At 38.9% G+C, this 15,551-nt stretch overlaps 1 protein-coding gene across 2 annotated transcripts in view; it reads right to left on the bottom strand.

The window, feature by feature from the left end:
- The window catches only part of LOC106468632 (E3 ubiquitin-protein ligase PDZRN3-like), a 46,905-nt gene that overhangs the window by 22,311 nt on the left and 9,043 nt on the right, over window positions 1–15,551 (bottom strand). For both annotated transcript variants that reach the window (XM_022396977.1, XM_022396978.1), the window contains exon 2: window positions 9,044–9,173. In XM_022396977.1, coding sequence (XP_022252685.1) covers window positions 9,044–9,173 — 130 coding nt within the window. The remainder of the gene's footprint in view (window positions 1–9,043; window positions 9,174–15,551) is intronic.

Here is a 15,551-nt window from a genome sequence, read left to right as displayed (position 1 = left end):
CTGGGTGTTGACACCAGCAATAGAACATTGGGTGTTGACAACATTAGTAGAATACTGGGTGTTGACACCAGCAGTAGAATACGTCGGTGTTGACACCAGCAATAGAACGGTGTCAACACCCAGTGTTCTACTAATGTTGTCAACACCCAATGTTCTATTGCTGGTGTCAACACCCAATGTTCTATTGCTGGTGTCAACACCCAGTATTCTACTAATGTTGTCAACACCCAACGTACTGTTAGTTACAACACACAGTATTTTACTGATGGTATCAACACCCAGTACTCTATTAATGGTGTCGACACCCAGTACACTAATTATGGTATCAAAACTTAGTACTCTACTGCTGGTTTCAACACACAGTACTTTACTAATGGTGTCAACACCCAGTACTCTATTAATGGTGTCCAAACCCAGTACTCTACTGCTGGTGTCAACACACAGTGGTTTATTGGTGTTGTCATCGCGTAGTATTGTACTAATGTTACCAATACCTAGTACTGTACAGCTGGTTTCAATACCCAATACTCTACTGATGGTGTAAACACCCAGTAGTCTATTAATGTTACCAATACCCAGTACTCTACAGCTGGTTTCAACACCCGGTACTCTACTGATGTTGTCAACACCCAGGACCCTACTGATAGTGTCAACACCCAGTAGTCTATTTATGGTATCAATACTCAGTATTCTAGTGCTGCTTTCACAACCAGTACTTTACTAACGATTTCAAAACCCAGTACCCTACTTATGGTAGCAACACCCAGTACTCTACTGATGGTATCAACACTCATTACTCTAGTTGAGGTTTCAAAACCTAGTGCTCTAGTAATGTTGTAAACACTCAGTACCCTTCTGATGGTGTCAAATAACAATATTCTACTCCTGGTCTCAACATCCAGCACTCTGCTGCTGGTGTCAACATCCACTACTGTATTTGAAGTTTCAAAACCCAGTTCTATACTAATGTTCTCAACACCCAATGCTATACTAATGGTGTCATCACCTAGTACTCTACTAATATTTTCAAAACCCAGTACTCTACTAATGGTGTCAACACCCATTACTTTACTGATGGTGTCGACATCCAGTATTCTACTACTGGTGTCAACACCTAGTGCTATACTAATGGTGTCATCACCTAGTACTCTACTAATGGTTTCGAAACACAGTACTATACTAATGGTGTCAACACCCATTACTTTACTGATGGTGTCAATATCCAGTATTCTACTGCTGGTGTCAACACCCAGTAATCTACTAATGGTGTCATCACCTAGTACTCTACTAATGGTTTCAAAACCCAGTATTCTACTAATGGTGTCATCACTCAGTACTCTACTGCTGGTTTCAACACCCAGTACTTTACTGATTGTGTCAACACCCAGTATTTTACTACTGGTGTCAATATCCTGTACTCTACTGCTGGTGTCATCACAGAGTACCTTAATCATGGTTTCAACACCCAGTACTCTACTAATATTGTCAACACCCAGTAAGCAAATGATGGTATCAACACTCAGTACTCTACTGCTGGTGTCAACACACAGTGATTTATTGGTGTTGTCATCTCCCAGTATTGTACTAATGGTACCAATACCCAGTACTCTACAGCTGGTTTCAACACCCAGTATTTTACTAACGGTGTTAACACCCAGTAGTCTATTAATGGTATCAATACTCAGTAATCTAGTGCTAGTTTCACACTCAGTATTCTACTACTGTTGTCAACATCCAGTATTCTACTACTAGTGTCAACATCCAGTATTTTACTTCTGGTGTCAACATCTAGTACTCTACTGCTGCGGTCAACACAGAGTACCTTAATGATGATTTCAACACCCAGTATTTTATTGACGGTGTCAACACCCAGTAGTCTATTAATGGTATCAATACTCAGTATTCTAGTGCTGGTTTCACAAACAGTACTTTACTAGTGGTGTCAACATCCAGTACTCTAGTTGAGGATTCAAAACAAGGTGCTATATTAATGTTGTCAATACCCAGTACCATACTTATGATGTCAACACCCGGTACTATACTAATGTTGTCAACGCCCAGTACCTTACTTATAGTGTCAACACTCAGTACCCTACTGCTGGTTTCAACACCAGTACTATACTAATGGTGTCAACACCTAGTACTCTATTAATGGTTTCAAAACCCAGTACCCTAATTATGGTGTCAACACCCTGTACTCTAGTTGAGGTTTCAATACCCAGTGCTATAGTAATGTTGTCAACACTCAGTACCCTACTGATGATATCAATACCCAGTACACTAGTTGAGGTTTCAAACCCAGTGCTATAGTAATGTTGTCAACACTCAGTACCCTACTTATGGTGTCAACACACAATATTCTACTATTGGTGTCAACATCCAGTACTGTAATTGAGGTTTCAAAACCCAGTTGTATAATAATGTTGTCAACAGCCAGTACCCTACTGATGGTGGTAAAACACAATATTCTACTACTGGTGTAAACATCCAGCACTTTGGTGCTGGTGTCATCATCCAGTACTGTAGTTGAGGTTTCAAAACCCAGTTCTTTACTAATGTTGTCAAAACCCAGTGCTACACTAATGGTGTCATCACCTAGTAATCTACTAATGGTTTCAAACCTCAGTTCTCTACTACTGGTGTCATCACTGAGTACTCTACTAATACTTTCAAAACCCTATACTCTAGTGATGGTGTCAACACCCAGTACTTTACTGATGGTGTCAACACCCAGTGCTATACTAATGGTGTCATCACCTAGTAATCTACTAATGGATTCAAAACCCAGTACTCTACTAATGGTGTCATCACCGAGTACTTTACTAATAGTTTCAAAACCCAGTATTCTACTAATGGTGTCAACATCCAGTATTCTACTGCTGTTGTCAACACCCAGTAATATACTAATGATGTTATCACCTAGTACTCTACTAATGGTTTCAAAACCCAGTACTCTACTAATGATGTAAACACCCAGAATTCTACCGTTGGTTTCCAACCCCAGTACTTTATTAATGGTGTCAAAACCCAGTGATTTGTTGCTGGTGTCAACGCACAGTATTGTACTGATGGTATCAATACCCAGTACTCTACTGCTGGTTCCAATACACAGTATTTTACTGATGGTGTGAACGCCCAGTATTCTACTGATGATGTCAACACCAAGTTCTCTACTAATGTTATCAATACCCAGTACTAATGGTATTAAAATCCAGTACTCTACTTATGGTTTTAACACCCAGTACTCTACTGCTGGTTTCAAAACCCAGTACTTTACTAATAGTGTAAATACTCAGTATTCTACTGCTGATTTCAACACACGGTATTTTACTGATGGTGTCAACTCCCACTATTGTACGGATGGTGTCACCACCCAGTATCCTACTGATGGTGTCAACACCCAGTACTTTACTAATGGTGTCAACATCAAGTACTCTACTGCTGGTGTCAAAACTCAGTATACTTATGATGGTATGAAACCAAGTAATCTACTAATGTTGTAAACACCCAGTATTTTAATGACGGAGTCAACACCCAGTACTCTGCTAATGTTGTCAACTTCATTACCTTACTGATGGTGTCAAAACTCAGTACTTAATTAATGGTGTCAACACCCAGTGATTTATTGGTGGTGTCAACGCTTAGTATTCTACTGATGGTGTAAACACACTGTACTCTACTGCTGGCTTCAGCACCCTGTACTCTACTGCTGGCTTCATCACCCAGTACTCTACTGATGTTGTTAACACCTAGTACCCTTTTGATGGTTTCAACATCAGGTACTCTACTGTTGGTTTCAAAACCCAGTACTCTACTAATGTTGTTAACACCCAGTACCCTTTTGATGGTTTCAACATCCAGTACTCTACTGTTGGTTTCAAAACCCAGTACTCTATTGCTGGTGTCAACACCCAGTGATTACTGGGTGGTATCAACGCCCAGTATTCTACTGATGTTGTAAACACCCAGTATTTTATTGACGGTGTCAATATCCAGTGCTCCACTAATGTTGTCAACATCCAGTACCCTACTGATAGTGTCAATACCCAGTAGTTTACTGATGGTGTCAACACCCAGTGTTCTACTAATGTTGTCAACATCCAGTACTCTACTGCTGGTGTCAGCACCCAGTAGTTTACTGATGGTGTCAACACCCAGTGTTCTACTAATGTTGTCAACACCTAGTACTTTAATGATGGTGTCAACACCCAGTGTTCTACTAATGTTGTCAACACCCAATGTTCTATTGCTGGTGTCAACACCGAGTATTCTACTGCTGGTGTCAACACCCAGTATTCTACTAATGTTGTCAACACCCAATGTTCTATTGCTGGTGTCAACACCGAGTATTCTACTGCTGGTGTCAACACCCAGTATTCTACTAATGTTGTCAACACCCAATGTTCTATTGCTGGTGTCAACACCGACTTTACTGGGTATTAATACCATCAGTAGAGTACTGTACATAATCTGAAAATAAGAAACCATATGGATGTACATGATATAACATTAAGCAACCATATGGATGTACATGATCTGACGCTAAGAAACCATATGGATGTACATGATCTGCCACTCAGAATCCATATTGATGTACATGATTTAACACTAAGCAACCATATGGTTTTAGATGATCTGAAACTAAGCAACCACATTGATGTACATAATCAGAGAATAAGAAACCATATGGATGTACATGAATTGCCACTAAGAAACCATATAGATGTACTTGATCTATCACTAAGCAACCATATGCATGTAGATGATCTGACAGTAAGAATCATATGGATGTACATTATCAGACAATAAGAGACGATATAGATGTACATGATCTGACACTAAGGAACCATATGTATGTACATGATCTGCCACTCAGAATCCATATTGATGTACATGATCTAACACTAAGCAACCATATGGTTTTAGATGATCTGAAACTAAGTAACCACATGGATGTACATAATCAGACAATAAGAAACCATATTGATGTACATGATATAACACTAAGCAACCATATGGGTGTACATAATTTGACAATAAGAAATAATATGGATGTACCTGATCTAACACTAAGCAACCATATGGATGTAGATGATCTGACACTAAGCAACCATATGTATGTACATGATCTGACACTGAGATACCATATGGATGTACATGATCTAACAATAAAAAACCATATGGATGTAGATGATCTGACAATAATAAACCATATGTATGTACATGATTTGACAATAAGCAACCATATGGATGTACATGATCTGACTATAAGAAACCATATGGATGTACATGATCTGACACTAAGAAATCAAATGGATGTACATATTTTGACACTAAACAACCATACTGATGTACACAATCTGACAGTTAGGTTGTTAGAGAGATAGGTTTTTGGATTCATTGGAACAAAGTTATTAGGCTATCTACGCCAATCAACCGATATAAAGATAAAAACAAAAAGCAAAATTCAACAAAAATTAAAAAGAAATCAATTTAAAATTTAAAGAACATTCCAATTTCAGGTAAAAACCGAAAATAATTGTAAAAAGGCCAATGAACTGTAAACGGCAAAAACACAATCAAGCTGGACAGTGTCACCATTGCCAATGACACCGTCCCACGACAGGGGTAAGCTCTTAGAAAAGACATGTCTAAAATAGTGCCGCCTCTTACAGGCGTAATAAAATCAAGAAAGTAAAACGTGTATAGTTGTGACTTCAGTGTCACAAAGGCTACACATTAGTGGATGAGTCCCAGATAAAAGAAAATGATGATTTAAAAAACTGTGACTAATGTGTAGCCTTGCCAGGACAACTTCCTTCTTCCGATCTTTACGGAAACAAGACCGCCAAAGAACAACAGAAGGTTTGACCTGGAAAAGCTTATTATGACGTTCACTCCACGTCGACTGCCATATGACGTAAATCGGAGTCTTGAATATAGGATTGTTGTCCATATATGGGACAGGCACGGCTGTGATGGCGCCAGAGCAGACGGACTTAATTGTGATGCCTGCAACCTCGTTCTAGCGAATTCCAACATGATCGGGTATCCAGAAAAACTGGATAGAAACAGATGACAGAATAAAAACGAGCCAGTCGCTTCTGAATGTCCATAAGAACAGGGTGAGAAACCGCATTAAGCGATTCCAGGTCCAGTAGAGAGCTAAGAGAGTCGGTGTAAATAGTATAATTGATGAACTGCTTAGCTTCAATGTGATCCAGGGCAAGAGAAATGGCATACAACTCGGCAGTGAGCACAGAAACTGTAGAAGGGATCCTGTGAGAAACTACCGAGCAACAACAAACCATGGCAGAGCCCCAAGTGTCACCTGATTTCGAACCATTCGTATAAACGGGAACAGAAGAATGGTTCGAGAGATGTCCGGCAAAGAGAAGACAGTACTTCCAATCGGGAGTATCTGTCTTCCTCTGATGACTCAAAGAAAGATCACAGCTGGGGGTGGTAACGACGAGCCATGGTAGGGTGGGCTGATCATTGGATTCAGCAACGCCATCCAATGAAGGACCAAATTCAGCCAACTGTGCCTGGATACGAAGGCCAAACAGAGGAATAGCTTACCGCCGATTCTAAAAGAGCACAGCCCATCGAGGAAGGAAGACACAACCCCAGATGAGATGTTGTGGTAAGGATCGAAGCTTGGTAGCAAACAGCAGATGTGAATAGGAGGTTTGTAGAGCACAGTGTACAGACTCTGGACTGGCGAAGTGCGAAAAGCCTCCGTGCAAAGCCGAAGCCCCACATGATCTACAGGGCAGAGGGCCTGGCAGATCCATAAACCATAAACCCATAGTTCAGCTTGGAACATATGAGGGCAAGATAGATCTTCAATATAGAATATCGATCCACTCTCCAAGAGGTGGAACAGAGGACACGAGGCTGTTCAGTGTCCATGTATACTTGACACGGAGCTGCTTAATGTGAGGAATAAAAGTCAAGTTGTGGTCAAACAGAAGACTCAAGAACTTCGTCTCAGGAACCACAGGAAGAACACCACCACCGAGACAGAGCTCAGGATCAGGGTGTAAACACCGTTGGTGGCAAAAATGGATGCAAATGGTTCAAGAGGGAGAAAAGGTGAAACCGTTTGCTGTGGTCCACTGTAACAAGTAAGTGAGAGCAGTCTGAAGCTGCCACTCAATAAACCTCATGTTCGATGACCGACAAGAAATGTGGTAGTCGTCGACATAGAGGCTGTTTGCAACGGTAGGAGGAAGTTTTTGAGTGATAGCATTGATCTTAATACTGAAAATTGTGACACTCAAGACACAGCCTTGAGGAACTCCAAGTTCCTGTGTGAAGGATCGGGACACGGTCTAACACATACAGACTTGGAAAATCCTGTCGAGTAAAAAGTTACGAATGAAAATGGATAACTCCACAGGAGTGGAGTACCACAAAATACCAAATATACATGTAGTGTCATAAACCTTCTCAAGATTAAAGAAAATACAAACAAGGTGCTCTCTCTTGAGAGAGGCTTCCTTGATCGAGGTTTCGAGACGAATCAGGTGGCCCATGGTGGAGTGCTGTCGAGAAAACCACATTAGGTGGGCGAGAGGAGATTGTTTGATTCAAGGATCCAAACAAGACGAGTATTAACTATCCTCCCCGAAACCTTACAGAGACAGCTAGTCAAAACAATAGGACGATAATTAGAAGGAATCTTGGGATCATTCCTATGTTTTGAGAAAAGAAGAACAATAGCCGTGCACCATGCCAAATCCAGTTTAAAACAACCGGAAGAAGAGTAAAAGAGGCAAGAGAGAGATGGCACAGCATCTCATGATGAATATCATCAGGTCCGACCAAGGTATTACCAGATCAATGAAGAGCGAGTTGAAGTTCCACAAATGTAAATAGGCAATTATAATCATAGAGATGATGGCCAAGAAGGCAGGGTAAGAAAAAGAAGTGCTGGGAAGATAAGAAAAGCTCTTTCAGGGAGTATCAGCGATGTTCTGTACACCAGCAACTTCCTGGATGTTGGAGAGCAAGATGGGAAGCATACATCCGACTGACTTTTACAATCCTGTCCCAGACGACCTTAGAACTGGTAGTATAAGAAATACTGGTAGTGAACTTAATCCAAGATTCCTTTTAGCTTTGATGTCTGACCAGCCTGGAACAGGCACGAGCCTGCAGAAAAGCAATGCAATTGGAAAGAGTGGGATGCATGCAAAAGATATCCCAGGCTGGTTCTGAGCCTACCGTACTTGCTGGCAGGCAGAAGTCCACTATGGATGAGGATACCGTAGAAAACGTGTCGAGGTTTTGGAAATGGAATGAACAGCTGTTTGAATTATACAGTTAGTTACTGCCTTCATGCAGTCGTCAATAGATGAAAGATAAACAACAGCAGGATAAAGTAACGAGAGAGTGGCGAAAGAGAGCCAGTCAGCATGCTCCAACTTCCACCGTGGCAACGACTGTGGCCAATTTCCCATAAAATTATGGGAAAATTATCACTGTCCCGTGAGTCTCTGTCAATCATCCAAGAAAAACGAGAGAAAAGTTAAGTGGAACAGATAAATCAATAGCAGTAAAAGACTGACTAGATGCATGAAAATAGGTATTAGATCCAGCAATGAAGATAGAAAGGTTGTGATCCGAGAGCATATGGTCAACAGAACGACCACTCCCATCAATATCAGCACTACCTCAGATGGGATTGTGTCCATTAAAGTCCCTCAATATGAAGAAGGGAGGCGGCAACTGACAAATTGATGTGTTAATGTGCCACTGATATAAAGTGACCCATCAATGACACCCCCTGAACCACCAGGATGCTCTGCTCCCTTTCACGGGATGCTACGCGCGGCAAACACGTGTATATATGTTTGGATCCCAGAGAAGGTAAACTGAAGATACAGAACCTTCCCTTGGAGTGTGTAAACAAGCACATATTTCAGTGTTGTTGTGTTAGCACACATGTTCACAGCTTGATTGTGTAAACCAGCAAGTTTCAGTGTTATTGTGTTAACACATATGTAAGGGTAGAGTAAGATTAGAACAAACTTACTTTATACTCCACTTCACAGCTCATACTCTGTTCATTTCTTCCATTGTCATACTGTAGTCGACGAAAATAGGTGTCACAAACATCATCGTTCAGCAGCGCCACGTTGTGGGAACTCGTCCGACACTGCAGCCTAGAATAATAAATGTAAATGCTACATGTAAATATATATATATATAAATGTATTGTTGTAAGCTATATTTGAAATGTTGTAATAGTTATGTTACACAGGGAGAGCCGCTGGCCGTAAATGATAACGTTAAGATAGAACCAGATAGTCCTAAAGTATTCTTGCACATTCGAAGATAGATTATACACACGGGCAGCACTCGAGTTGTGAAAAAAGTGTTAACAAGAGGAGCTCCCGAAATATACTGAGAAATGCATATTTTCACAGTAAGGTATTTGATAGTCAGAGTTTCAGATTTTTATATTCTGTTAAGTATAGAAACGATTCATTTTCTTTCTGTCAACAAGGGGAATAAGGTCCTCCCCTTCAATACGAGCTTTAAATACGGGATAACCTTTCAAGAGTAGAGTAAGTTGAAAAATAGTTAAGCGTATATATGTAGTTAATAGAACGTTGAGTTAAGGACATACACGTAGTTAAAAGAGTGTTGAGTTAAGGATATACATGTAGTTAAGAGGGTGTTGAGTTAAGGATATACCTGCAGTTAAGAGAATGCGGAGTTAAGGATATACATGTAGTTAAGAGAGTGTTGAGTTATTTGAAATAGATAGAGTTATTTATGATAGAGAGTTGAATCAGTCAGCGTACTTTTATGAAGTATTTGGATCAGTGTTTGTCGTCATCCTTATTAAGTTAGTTGTACAATAAGTTTACTTTATAATGGTTGGAGACGGCTTGAATGGGTAATGAAGAAAACTTTAATATAAGTTTAACATAACAGCAAATGTACAACGTTTCGACAAGGTTTTGTCATCATCAGGTTGTACATTTGCTGTTATGTTAAACTTAAAGTTTTTCTTCATTACCCATTCAAGCCGTCTCCAACCATTCTTAGTCTCAAAGTGGGCTCTTCGTCATCGAAGTTGACTTTATGCTATTCCTAGTATTGTTAAAGAGGTTTGAACGTCATTCGTAACGTAGATCTATAACGATTTACGACAGTGTACAAGTGTTCGAGTTTGTAGAGACGTGAAAGAAGGAACTAAAGTAATATGTTCTTGGTACGTAGACTGAACGCTGAGAAATTTTCGCCAGATAAGTTAACAGAACTCGCCATCAAAATAACAATACTATAACAGTATAAACATAAAAAAGGTAAAAAGAAAATTTTAACTCAGCTCAGTAGAATATGAAATTACCAATAGTATCAAGGAAACACGTGAAGAATAAGACACATCCACGTGCTCTGTAAACTAACACAAAATGAACTTGAGGAAAATAATATTAAAGGTACCAAATGGAAGTTAACAAAGAAGAGGATAGAAAGGAAGTTCTGATAGATGAAGGATAAGACAAATCTTTGTCTTCCTTACAACAAGTTTCAAGAAGTTTTCCATGAACCCTTTAATTTTTCCAAAAACTATTTTATAAAGCCACTATGGTATAAATTTAGTATAACTGTAGTATAAGTTAAGTATAACTGTGGTATAAGCTTATTACAAATGTGGTATAAGAAGACTACAACTTTGGTATAAGTTAAGAACAACTGTGGTATAAGCTTAGTACAAATGTGGTATAAGTTAAGAACAACTGTGGTATAAGCTTAGTACAAATGTGGTATAAAAAGACTACAGCTGTAGTATAAGGAAAGTACAACTGTGGTATAAGTAGACTACAAATGTCGTTTAAGAAAAGTACAACTGTTGTATAAGTGGAGTACAACTGTGGTATAAATGGAGTGTAATTATGATATAAGTAGAGTACAAATGTGGTATAAGTAGAGCACAACTGTGGTATATGTAGAGTACAACTGTGGTATAAGTAAAGTACAACTCTGGTATATGTAGAGTGTAATTATGGTATAAGTGAAGTGAAACTGTGGTATAAGTAGAATATAACTGTGGTATAAATAGAATACACTGTGGTATAAGTGGAGTACAACTGTGGTATAAGTAGAGTTCAACTGTGGTATAAGTAGAATACAACTGTTGTATAAGTAAAGTGCAATTGTGGTATATGTAGAGTACAATTCACAAGACACTGCAACGTTCGGGACTGATTGAGATATCCAGTAAACTATTTTATCCACAGTCATAAGACACTGCAACGTTCGGGACTGATTGAAATATTCAATAAACTATTTTATCCTCAGCTATAAGACATTGTAACGTTCGGGACTCAACAGCTCTTTTGCAAATGCAAATTTTTTGAAACGATTAAGTTATTTCAAAAATAACATTTCTGGAGAGATATTGAAATCTAACAAACTTTCAACAACTTATACCGAGGAAAATTTAAATGAGCTTTTAAATAAAATAATAATACACTTAACTAAGAAATCACAAAAGGTGTTACAACGGATTGAACAACAAGTAAGATTAATTTAGTGATAAAAAAAAATTCAAATACTCAAACAGAAGGGCTTGGCATGGCCTGGTGGTGCGGGTTATGGGTTCGAATTCCGTCACCAAACATGCTCGCTCTTTCAACTGTGGACAGTCAGTCGTACTTTTCATTGGTAAATGGTAGCCAAAGAGTCTAACAATGGGTGGTATTAAGTAGCTGTCTTCTCTCTAGTTTATCACTACTAAATTAGCGCTAGCACAGATAGTCCTCGTGTAGCTTTGTGCGAAATTCAACAAACACTTTAAAAACTTCAGCTTATCCATTGATACAACTTATACTACTAGTTGCTGACAATGCCAGTACCATGAAGGAATAACTGATGAGATATTTGATCATTGGTCCAACTTATATCACTAGTTGCTGACAATGCCAATACCATGGAAGAATAACTCATGAGATATTTGATCAGATTGATGCTTTAATTTTCGGGTTTTGGATACCAACGAACACCAAAGAAACCCAAATAAAGAATTTAGTACCGGAAATTGATACTAGCAGGACATGTGTTTCTTACATAAACTTTTTCAACCTGGATTTCACTGAAAATTTGTTTGAAGAAACTGGTACTAGTACGTTAGTTTTAACTGTAGGCTTCACTAAGAACTTAGATCCCCAAACTTCAAAGGAGCCAAGTGTGTGTGTGTGTGTGTGGGGGGGGGGGTGATACATTATGGAAGGTGCTGTGTTCATCCAGAACTAAACTGACGCTGGTTCCAGAATCATTTATACCCAAAAGGAGCTTTCCGATCCTGCTTGTCATTTCTTATTCCCTGTGATTGAAACAGGGTCCTTGTGGTACACTTCCTTACAGTTTCTTGTACAATTATACACGTGCCCTTGTTGCCTTGCCCGACTTCTATATGCTTTTCACGAATCAATTTTGCAGTTGTATGTTTTTAAATACAAGCTATACAATGAGCTAATTGTATAGTGCCAACTACGGGTATTGAAACTCGGTTTTTAGCGTTATAAGCATTCAGACTTACCACCGAGCCACTAGGGGGGTAGAACTTCTTGTGTTATAAATTATCATGTATCTCCTCAAACAGAAGAAATCGTATAACCTCCTAGGCACGTACTTTTCCTACTGCTGCGATCACAGCATGGAGTACCGAAGGACCTCCCATGACATTTTCAGTTGCCAGTGTTCCCGAGGGTCAAGAACAGTGGGATACTGAGCCCATGTTGCGTTTCTCTCTGGGACACAACATTGCCCCTTCTAACACCACCCGAGCGGCGTCTTTGAAATGGAGATTGAATCATCTACAAGGAACTCAATTAATATTTCGCTAGACTATTCTGTCAATAAAATATTATGATGTAAATACGTCCATCTTTCATTATTACCCTCGACTCCGGAGGGGTGGGGAGGGCAAGCGGGCCAATGTGCTGTGTGTCTGTCTGTAAACGATACTGTACACAAGATTCCCGGGAAGTCTATATGGGACAGTCCTTCCAAACTTTTATCACTTTGAAGCATTTTTATAATGGCGAGATAGGATATTTTCGCGGGCTTGGGTTAATAACTCTGTAAAGTTTGATCGGACTTGTACCAAATTTCATGGGCACGTATATGGTTGAAATTTCTCATCACACTAAAAAAATGATCCGGATCGTTGAGAATTTTGGATCTGAGAGGGATTTTATGAGTTTTCGAAGGTGAAATTTGGCGTTATCCAATATAAGCATGTATACAATCTCTCTGATTGCTCTTGTTTTATTTGTTAATAAGTATTTTCATTTGTTGCGATTTCTTCAAAAGTTATTGATTGAGGAAATATATCCTCTGGTAAACATTTAGGTCCGTAGCAGTAGTGGCCGCCATTCTAGGAATGGCGATCTATAACACCTGCTACTAAGTTTGTCATCGAGTCTTGAAAATTATATACACCGCCTATATTTTTGCAATAATAACCAAGTCTCATCTGCTGGCAAAGGCAATTGTACAGCTGTCCTAAACAAGATGTAAAATCTAGTTAAAGAAATTATCAAAAACGTTCTTGAAAACAGGTCTAACACAGCTCCACAAAGAAGAATTAAGACTTTTATAACTTATCATGACTCATCATGATATCTAATTAACTAAGTACATATTATTGATCAAGTTTCAAGGGTAAAGACTATTATAGAGCAGGTTTCCAATGTGTGTGAATCGGCGGACAATACATATTTTGTTTTTGAATTAACTTCCGATCTTATGTTTTTTTGAAGCGTTGTGTTTAATAAATATTTGCATATTCTAAACGTCGTTAGTTTATTTCGTTTGATTATTCATAGCTTATCAATTACGTAGAACCCAAGACTACTGGTGGCAACACCCAGTACTCTACTAAAGTGTCAACACCAATTAACCTATTTCTGGTGTCCAAAACAAGTACTCTACTAATAGTTTCAACACCCAATACTCCACTCATGGAGTCAATACTCAATATCCTACTGATGGGGTCAACACACAGAATTCTACTGCTGCTGTCAACATCAAGTACTCTACAGCTGGTGTCAACACCCAGTACTCTACTAATGTTCTCAATACCCTGTTGATGGAGTTAACACCCAGTGTTCTATTGATGGTGTCAACACTTGATACTCTACTAATGTCGTCAATATCCAATACCGTAATAATGAGATCAATACCCAGTATTCTACTACTGATGTAAACATCCAGTGCTCTACTACTGGTGTCAACACTCAGTATTCTACTGATAGTGTCAACACCCGGTACTCTACTGATGGTTTCTACAACCGCTACTCTACTAATGGTGTTAACACCCGGTACTCTACTAACGTTGTCAACACCTAGTACCCTACTGATTGTGTCTGCATTCAGTACTCTTATCCTGGGATCAACATCCGATACTCTACTGATGGTGTTAACACCCGACACTCTTCTAATGTTGTCAACATCCAGTACACTAATGATTGATTTGTACTCTATTGCTGGTTTCAAAACCCAGTACCCTATTAATGGTACAAACACCCAGTATTCTACTTATGGTAACAATACCCAGTACTCTACTACAGGTTTCAACACCCAGTACTTTACTGATGGTTTCAACTCCCAGTACTCTACTAATGGAGTCAACACCAAGTATTCTACTAAAGAAATTAACACACAGTACTCTAGTGATGGTGTCAACACCTATAACACTACTGATGACATTGAAATTCAGTAATCTACTGCTGGTGTGAACACCCAGTACTCTACTGATGATGTCAACATCCAGTACTCTACTAATGGTGTCAATAACCATTATTCTCATGATGGTGTAAAGACCTAGTACTCTACTGATGGTATTAATACCTAAGCAACCATATGGTTTTAGATGATCTGAAACTAAGCAACCACATGGATGTACATGATCTGCCACTAAGAAACCATATAGATGTACATGATCTATCACTAAGCAATCATATGCATGTAGATGATCTGACACTAAGTAACCATATGTATGTACATGATCTGACACTAAGTAACCATATGGATGGGACAGATCATGTACATACATATGATTTCTTATTGTATGATTATGTACATCCATATGGTTGCTTAGTGTTAGATCATGTACATCCATATGGTTTCTTATTCTCTGATTATGTACATCCATGTGGTTGCTTAGTTTCAGATCATCTAAAACCATATGGTTGCTTAGTGTTAGATCATGTACATCAATATGGATGCTTAGTGTTAGATGATCTACATTCATATGGTTTCTTATTGTCGGATTATGTACATCCATGTGATTGCTTAGTGTTAGATCATGTACATCAATATGGATTCTGAGTGGCAGATCATGTACATCCATATGATTCTTACTGTCAAATCATCTACATGCATATGATTGCTTAGTGATAGATCATGTACATCTATATGGTTTCTTAGTGGCAGATCATGTACATCCACATGGTTTCTTATTCTCTTATTATGTACATCCATGTGGTTGCTTAGTTTCAGATCATCTAAAACCATATGGTTGC

This window comes from Limulus polyphemus, unplaced genomic scaffold (genome assembly GCF_000517525.1).
Source record: "Limulus polyphemus unplaced genomic scaffold, Limulus_polyphemus-2.1.2 Scaffold3090, whole genome shotgun sequence".
Taxonomy (NCBI): domain Eukaryota; kingdom Metazoa; phylum Arthropoda; class Merostomata; order Xiphosura; family Limulidae; genus Limulus; species Limulus polyphemus.
The sequence above is the reverse complement of the archived record's forward strand: the minus strand, read 5'-3'. Positions and strand labels throughout refer to the sequence as shown.